The sequence below is a fragment of the Saccostrea cucullata genome, unplaced genomic scaffold (genome assembly GCF_032062105.1).
Source record: "Saccostrea cucullata isolate Sc308-1 unplaced genomic scaffold, CSIRO_AGI_Scuc_v1 ctg8903, whole genome shotgun sequence".
In the NCBI taxonomy this organism is placed as follows: domain Eukaryota; kingdom Metazoa; phylum Mollusca; class Bivalvia; order Ostreida; family Ostreidae; genus Saccostrea; species Saccostrea cuccullata.
This window is the reverse complement of record NW_026926117.1, coordinates 15,945-24,962: the sequence shown is the minus strand read 5'-3', so window position 1 is coordinate 24,962 and position 9,018 is coordinate 15,945. Positions and strand designations below refer to the sequence as shown.

The window sequence follows — 9,018 nt, the reverse complement described above, 5'->3', positions numbered from 1 at the left end:
TAAATTTTGAAATCACTGTCAAATAAGGAAAGTAAAAATATTATAGTTAACTTATTGAGGTGGATTTAAAACAAATTTTCTTCTTCAATACTTTGGAAGTTTTTATACTTTTTTCAAACTAGTATTGTTTTTCATCATACAAACATGTAAATTTTACAAAATAAAAGGTAAAAAAATAACTATATACATTGTATTGGATTTCATAGTATATAATGGTTTCAAGTATTTTTTTTTTTTTTTCAAAATACTGAGGTAGAATTTATTTTAATCTGAAACAGTTGAGAACCATCACAATGGTGAAGGAACATGTTGCGATTCCAGTTCTACTCTACATTTACAGTAATTCCTGGGACAAAATCCTTGCTTACAAACTGCATTACACCACTCCGAACCACGTGACTGCAACTTAAATCTCAGGTCGACCGCTTCACACACAATCTTCCTCCGCACGGGATTACAATTACATGTGCACGTGCGCTGTGGACAGAATCCCTGGCGACAATTAATTTCACACCAGTCATCATATCCCTGTTTTAGGGACGGTGATAAGTCGTGAGTAAAAACAAAGCAATACCGGTCACACTTTGGGACGCTTGTTTTAGTACTTTTCACATTTTCTTCAGGTTGTATGGTGTTTAGAATGTCTGTATTTGGTCCATTTATGCCCATAAAGGAACTTGGAATGTTTTGCGTGCTTTGAGGGGTTGGATTCATTGTTGTTTGGGTCTCTGTTTTGCCTTCTAAATTACCAGAGGAAGGATAATAGGTCACATCTGTACAAATAAAAGTAAAGTTAAAAGCCTGATGATAATGATCATAATTGTTTACTTCTTTTTTATTTTGTATTAATTGGTATTCATTGTCATAAATTAAATAAGATTTACCATGAGTCTTTTATAAATATGTCCTAGTTTTCTCTATTATTTTTAAATTTTTTTTCTTACCTAATTCTGACTTTGGCGATGAGCATGACAGATAATCAGACATTGGTTTGATTGTGGCATCTACGTATTGCTGTAGATATAAAGCGGCAGGCTTCCCACAATTTTCGTTTGCTGTTAAAACAAGACATGAGCGAACGGCGGAGGCAAACCTAAAATTTAAATGAGAGATTATTATATTGGTTAAAAAAATTGATACATGGCTTCATTGATAATCCAATTAAAATGATAATCTTAAAATGTTTCATAAATATGGAATCAATTGAAATATTTCTTCAAGAGCTGTATAAATATTTTGAGTAAATAAAAGTTTAATTTTCAAAATTATGTCTATTATTACATTTGAAATACATTACATGCTTACCCACATAATTCTTTTGATATTCCTTTTAATTCCGAGAGATCAGCCATTGGTAAAATGAAGTTTTGAATCAATGTCACTGCCTCCGAAGTACATTTCTTCATACTTCTACGTGAAGCTTCACTAAACAGGCAGTGAGCATGCTCAATATATCCTAGACAAGAGTAAAATAAAAAAAAGATTATAAAATGATAAGTTAAATCATGATGTTTGTCCTCTTCATGATAATGATGTTCTCATTCAAAATAAAAAGTTAGCATTGAAAATGGTTTCCAGCATGCTGAAGTACAAACATTTATTACTATATATGTACTCTATGGCATGTATAAACGTTATTTTTTGACAGCTATGATGATTACATTTATAGGATACCAAGTATGTCAATGCAAGAAACGTCATTTACATATAGAGGTTGATCAGCTGAAAAAAGGATGAAAAGTCAAGCAAATCAGTTTTTAGATTCATCGCTAGAAAAACGAACCTTGTTTCCCTTTGGTACAAAGGAAGGTGCTGGAGGATTTTGCAGTATCATAAAGAAGACGGTCTCCTGGATTGCATGCCGACATTTTGCTTTCAGAACAGCTGAAAACTTTATGAAGTCCACTGAAATAATCAAATATATTCCATATATAAGCAAAGGTATGGACAAAATTTTGTATTTTTAAAAACATTCTATTTATCAAATACATGCATGCTTGTGTATGTAAATGCTCTTAAAAATTCAAACAATATTGTGTTTGTTGTTTAGTAAACTCTTGGTAATAGATGTGATTTCAAACGTTCGAGAGAACTAACATTATATAATTGTAAAATGTACATGTGAGAGCGCTATATAGATATGTATTGCTTACCTGCATACGTTGTTGACTTTAAAAGCTGGAGAAGTATGCTTGGGAGTTGAGCTTGGAACTAAATCTCCCATGGTGGCAGTAAGAGGAGACCAGCATTTGTTAGCCGAGAGAATGTCACATGTTTGACTGAGTATTCCTGTAATGACACACAGAACCCTCTTCTTAAAAAGTAAGTTAATACAATCAATGAATTTATCAAAAAGGAGCTAACATACATGGAATCTAGGTACAGTACTTTTATTCTCTTGATATTTTCTCTGTTCTAATTCAGTGAGATAAATCTATATTTTAACATTTAATTCAAATTATGCATGTGAACTCATTTTCTTAATGCTTCTTTTGGAAAAAAAATAAAAACAAATCATAGAGGTTATAAAAAATTAAAAATTTATCATTGAGTTTCAAACTGATTTTAACATCTATACATTGTATCATACATACCAGTTGCAATATTGATACACAACAACGACGTTAGTAAGAGCATTGCTTTTCTTGCTTATGAACGAAAAGAATGAGTTATCCCTCGTAATTGTGAAAGTAGTAGTAAATTTTGACAATCGTTGATGAAGTTATGTCTTTTGTAGTAATGCCGTCTGAATGGCATACCTTGCGTTTTATTGGGAAAATCAGTAAAGCGTGTCTCATTACGTAAACAAAACATGACACACTTGGTTTGTTGTGGGTCGTGTTTTACATGCGTCCATCTGTCAAATACGTTTCCTCGAGAAGGAGGTGAAATGTGTAAAGTACGTCAAAGAAGAAATATCGTGAAAATATTGTGAAAAAATTACATCTTTAAAATATATGTAATACTCAAGTCAGGCTTTTATGAAAATATATATCATTTAATTCGTAAATAAATAACAAACATGTAGTAGAAATTAATTGTCAGTGTTGATGAGTAATAAAAAGACTTCATTTCTTCCAATAATTTGTCATTTATATTTATATAGATAATCGTTCGTGTTGATGCTTACCAGAAAGACATAAGGCATAGGAAGGGCTATGATGTAATGTGTGGTAACAGATAAAACGATTCGTTGGTTGGACTCTCCACTCATTGACCTCAATATTGATTAATTACCCAAAGTTTGAAAGAAAATAATACTATCATATTGAAAATTTTCACTTCAATGGAGGGAAATAATTAAAGAAATTAAACCAGGACAAAAAATATTTCTTTTATTTTTTATTCACTTGTCATTATAACCTTTTCAATAATAATTTCTTTGACAATTAATAAAAATGTTTTGATTTTTTTTTTGAAAAAAAAAAGGATGAAAAAGGGAATAAAACACAGAGCTCGGAAATTCTAGAGATGCATGGGATCGAGGGTAATTATAAATATTACATATTAACTGGTCACACCCATCATACTATGTAATAATCAAGTGGACGGAACTACCTCAGTAAAATTAGTAAAGCAAAGGCCTAAATATTGGTATGGCACACATCGGCCAAAATACAACCCCAATTATAGGTTATACTTTGTTAAAACTTCATTATAATGATCATCGAATTTTCAAAATAAATGACTGCAAAAGGGAGTTGTTGAAATACCTTTTGTATCATTTTAATTTTGCTTGTTGTTGTACATTCCTTCGAGAATTTTCACTCACGTTGAGACATTATCATTTGTATGGCAATGCTGGTAATCTCGTCTCTCATACAGTTTTTACTTGCACTTTATCCAAAAAAGTCAGTAAAACATCTAACTATGAAACTGTTGTGACAGTCTCTGTGGTGTCTTTTGTACGTATGTGTATAACGAAGAATGAATCCGTCTATTATCAAAAAATAATTATTTTTTTCGTCATTTCGTCACCAACTTTAAACAAAAGAACAGATGAAAATCATTTAAAACATTTCTGTTCTTTACACAAAATAATTTTGGATCTAAAAATGTGAAAGTATAAATTAGGAAATTAAAAAGAATATTTAAAATATTATTTATTGATAACATGTGACTTATTGACTGCCACAATACCTGGGGTTATGCACTTTTTGTATTACAAACTAGTGCATATTTATTTTTCTCTATATTGATAACCTGTGATTATGAATGAGTTCAACTTCTTAAAACTGACAGTTTAAAAATTGTTTTGCTCAAAAATTGATAATGTGAATGGAGTAAAGTATTCTTAATTATTACAAATGCATGTAGTTTTCAAGGGTTTTTTTGCAATTGTAAGAAACCATTTTACATCGGTTGTCTAAAATGTAAAACAGGTTTAATTTTCACCGCTAGTGAGTTTTAAAAAATATGTTTTGGAAGATCTTAGATATGATTTTCCCCACTTTAATTAGGAGATAGATCTAACACTTTTCATGGGATTGCATCTTAACAATTATAAATGATCCATTTAAATCAATAATTCATCCTTTTGTTCAAAGGAAAATAAGAGATCTGCGGGAAACAACGCATTTTTTCCTTATAGTATTACCTGTATCACGAAGGCTATAAATACAAATTTGAAATGATATATCATTTTAATAAAGCACTGATTTTCAAAAGCTTTACATATAACACTTGCAACACTTTGCATTGTATACCCACAACAATAAAAATGTTTTTATCTAATCCAAATCCCATATTGATGTAAGATCATGGCTTTAGGTATTTTAAACGTTACTGTTTGACGCATTTATAGAGTATCGAATTAAATGTGAAAAGAGGAATAACAAACAATACGACATACTACGACTGTTGACTGTTTTACAGTAACTCAAAATTTCAATATGACAAGTAATTTTATCATGTGAATTAAATTAAGATTCCTTTATTTTTACGGTAACACTTTATTACAAAAATAGTAAAGACATAATAAAATATTTTGTGCTTCATATTATACTTTACAACAACAACAAAGTGGAATTCCTTGATAATAAACAACAAGATTTACATTTAAGCATATTGACATCTGCATTGAGTTTGTCGACACAATGGTGATCGTTGTCTGCACAGGTTATTACACCAGCCGTCCCCTGCCCATCGCCTCCTTTGTCCTGTATACGTACAAACCAACTTTCTGGGACAACCACAGTTCATTGTACATACACTTGTTTGGCAACTCCCAGCACTGCAAGTTCTATCACATAAAAGGTCATATCGCTGTTTCTGTATCGAAGTAAAAAGACTAGAATCCCTGAACCGGAAGCAGAATTTTTTGCAAGTTTGTGATACGGTGGCTGTCACGAGAGGAGCTATTGTAGTTGTTGTGGTAGTAGAAGAAAGTCTCTGAAAACGAATTGGCACGCGAACACGTAATATTTTGGGAACAGATTCATTAATAGTCGATTGGTCTTTTTGACCGTTGTTTGAAACTCTTTCCTTTGGAGAGGTTTCTGTTTTGCTTATAGAATCAGGGAACACCATATTTCGTTGCTTTTTGGTGAAGAAAGGTGTTACAGAGTCTGGCTTTGTTGCAGGCTGTTTCGTTTGTAACACATTTTCAGGTTCTTTAATTCTAACAGAAGATATATTCCGTTTTTTATGGTCAATCAACCCATTAACTGCTTTCGGAGATGATATACGTTCAGTTCCACGTTTAGATGGTTCAACTGAGTTCTGATTTGTTGTATCAACATCCTGTTGCTTCCCAACTTTCAAAATTACTTTAGAGTTCACTGTTTTAGTTTTCTCAGCTACTGGTTCACTTGTTGGTTCCTGTTCAGGAATTGCCGGTTCTGGTTCACCTGTTAGTTCCTGTTCAGGTATCGCTGGTTCTGGTTCACTCATTGGTTTCTCTTCAGGTATCGTCAGTTCTGGTTCACTTGTTGGTTCCTTTTCAGGTATCACCGGTTCTGGTTCACCTATTAGTTCCTTTTTAGGTATCATCGGTTCTGGTTCACTTGTTGGTTCCTGTTCAGATATCACCGGTTCTGGTTTACTTGTTGGTTCCTGTTCAGGAAACACCGGTTCTGGTTCACTTGTTGGTTCCTGTTCAGGTATCGACGGTTTTGGCTCAACCCTTTGTTCCTGTTCAGGTAATACCGTTTCCAGTACATTTTTTGATTCTGTTAAAACCTTACCGCGAATTGATTCCCTTCTGGAAAACAGAGCTTGGTTTGGTTTGGGCATAGTATTTAACGAATCTTGTTCAGTTAATGAAATCTGGTTTGTGACTGCATTTTGTGTTGGTTTTGACGTTATTAACCGGGTTTCAGACCCAAAAATCTTCTCTGTCTGTGGTATGGATGGGTATTCAGTGTTTTGCTTTGGTTCAACATTTACAAATGAAGTCTTATAGGGTTCTGAATAATAAAAATACATCATCATTTGAAAACGAATACTTCAAAAACAAAATTGTTTTCTTTAATCTGTCGAAGTAGTTTAATATTAACATCATCAAAAATATTCTCACCTTTAACTTCACCAACACAGGAAAAGAAGGATCTCAAAGGGGAAACAGACGCGTCCATATACTGCTGGACATAGGATGCTGCACCAGTACCACATTGACCGGATGTAGACTTTACGACACACTTCAGAGTGTCATTGGAGTTACTTTAATAAGAGTAAAAATAAATCATTAAAATGAATCAATCCTCTTAAACAATTCAATATATTTTATGTATTTTTATTAAAATTATACATGAAATTTTAAGATAATAACGTTTACGCAAATCGAGACTGTTACAGTTCCATTGATTTCCAAAGGAGACATTTTATTATTTAAAAAAAAGCTAACTTACATGCAAAGTTCATCTGCTTTAGATGCCAGGTCTGTTAGCACTGAAGTTGGATTTGAGAATATTTCTCTAATAACACTTATTATTCTTCCACCACATCTGAACGAATTATTTTTCATAGTTTGTGTAGTCAGACATCTAAAGTGGTCTATGAACCCTGGATAAGAGAATAATTACAAATTATATTATACGTGTGTTCTAAGCAAATTATTTTACATGAAATGTTTACATGGAATCAAAGAGGTTTGATGTCTTCACTTTATTGTACATATTAGGCAGATTGAATAAATGAATTGATAACATATAGCTGAGTTATCATAACTATTCATTACTTTAGAAGTAAAACATTTTGAGTCTTCAATGGCATTCTCCAACTATTTTAAACGCCATGTTTTTGAAAGTAAACTATGGACGTCGTATAATTAATTAACATGTAATGATTATAAAAAAATAAATGCCGGAGAAATGTTTCGTCATTTTAATGGGATAGTAATTATACCAACCTTGTTTTCCAATCCCACAAACAAATCTTCCGGACGACACTGCGGTTTCGTAAATGAGCCGATACTGTGGAGCACACCCTAATAACTTGTCCCCAACACAGTCATAGAGTTCTTTGAGTTTTCTACGATAAATTAAACGTAAATTCGTTAAATAAACTAGTTGAAAATTTGAAATTGCCAAATCTTCATTTACTCAGTGAAGCAAGTATCAACTCATCTGAATTCCTACTACATTTTGTGTGGTAAAACTGTAAATATTTTATTCTTTTTACATAAATATATATTTATATTAACAAGGAAAATTGGACAAAATGACTTACAAGCACATCTCTTGCACAAGAGTTTTAGGACTTCCTTTGAACTCATCTGTGTATGCAGATATTTGGAATTTTGGAATCGACGAGAAAGACGCCATGCATTGCAAAGAAGCAGTTAAATCACATTGTTGACTTCTAACTCTGAATATACCTGTGTTACAAAAACATGTATAGGAAAATATTTTCACCTGTGGAACAATTAATTAAAAAAAAAGAACAATTCAACAGTAACTTTCTTGTTATAAATTGACAAAAAAAAAATCTAGGCAAAAATTCACAATTCTTAAAAACCATAAATTTGATGCAATTTAATGTGTCATTAAAATTTTCAAACAAAAAATAACAGAATGCAGCCTTAATTTACAGTAAGTGTATTGTTCATTTATTGTGATTTTCAAGGAGAAGAAGCCTCTTGACCTACACCAATTAAGTTAACAAATTATTTTAATAAATTTAATGTATGTGCTTGTTTATATTAAATTCAGTTTCTGAAAGTCAGTTACCAAAAAAAAAAAAAAAAAAAAAGCACTTACCAAAAATTATTAACAGGAGTAATTTATAAGGGGCCATCTTTGTGTGATTATGATTGAAAACTTTATAGTTCTACATTATATACTCTACCACATGTCATTTATAAGATATAAAGGTCAAAGCACGACGTCTGTTTTTGGAATATCTAATTATATTTCTTACATTATTATGACGTCTTTAAAAGAAAATAGCTTTTTGTTGTGTTTTTTAGTACCATGTATTTCAGGTAAACAAGTGGAAAGTATAACGCTAAAACATGTTATCTTAAAAAGGTAATCTTTATCGCACTTTAGTTGAGAGAAATGATTTTGTCGATACAAAATATAATATTTCACTAAGATTAAATTCTTCAAAACAACCTTTAAGTTTTAAAAACTTGTCACATTCCAGGCAATGAAAGTAAGTTTGCTTGATGTTGAATGTTAAAATAAACGGCAATGTACAAGGAATTTGCAATTTGAGAGTACTAGTATTTAAATGTTTTTTTTATCGAGGTAAATTATTATCTTTGAGGCTAAATTATTAATAAAAGTTTTCGCTGTATGAAATTAACGACGTTCGATCCTGATATTCAAAGTCTTAAACTTTTTTTGTCAAGTATATTTTTACTTTCTACACACATATCTTAATTAAAAATCAAATCCAAAAATTGGGGTCAATATGCTTCTTTTGGCGCTACATTACATTAAATATGGCCTTTTTGCACTGAAATCTATGTCTTAATAAAAAATTACATCTTCAACGCTTTCCGTCCTTTATTTTTGTCCAAATAAAGCATGGAACAAAATAAACTATAAGTCTATTTTAAAAAAGATACTTTAA

General features: G+C 31.4%; 2 protein-coding genes across 2 annotated transcripts; both read right to left on the bottom strand.

Annotated features, from left to right (window-relative positions):
* Nucleotides 1-253: 253 nt before the first annotated feature.
* LOC134270830 (uncharacterized) lies at nt 254-2,637 on the bottom strand. The gene is made up of 6 exons (XM_062753076.1): nt 2,595-2,637; nt 2,154-2,289; nt 1,784-1,905; nt 1,306-1,456; nt 945-1,093; nt 254-773 (listed from the first exon to the last, which is right to left on the bottom strand). The coding sequence occupies exons 1-6, from the start codon at nt 2,635-2,637 to the stop codon at nt 289-291; spliced, it is 1,086 nt and encodes a 361-aa protein (XP_062609060.1). The 3' UTR covers nt 254-288.
* A 2,380-nt stretch (nt 2,638-5,017) lies between these two features.
* On the bottom strand, nt 5,018-8,235 carry LOC134270829 (proteoglycan 4-like). The gene is made up of 6 exons (XM_062753075.1): nt 8,199-8,235; nt 7,669-7,816; nt 7,349-7,470; nt 6,849-7,002; nt 6,518-6,660; nt 5,018-6,407 (listed from the first exon to the last, which is right to left on the bottom strand). Exons 1-6 carry the CDS (start codon nt 8,233-8,235, stop codon nt 5,059-5,061), a joined length of 1,953 nt encoding a protein of 650 aa, XP_062609059.1. The 3' UTR covers nt 5,018-5,058.
* Nucleotides 8,236-9,018: the final 783 nt, after the last annotated feature.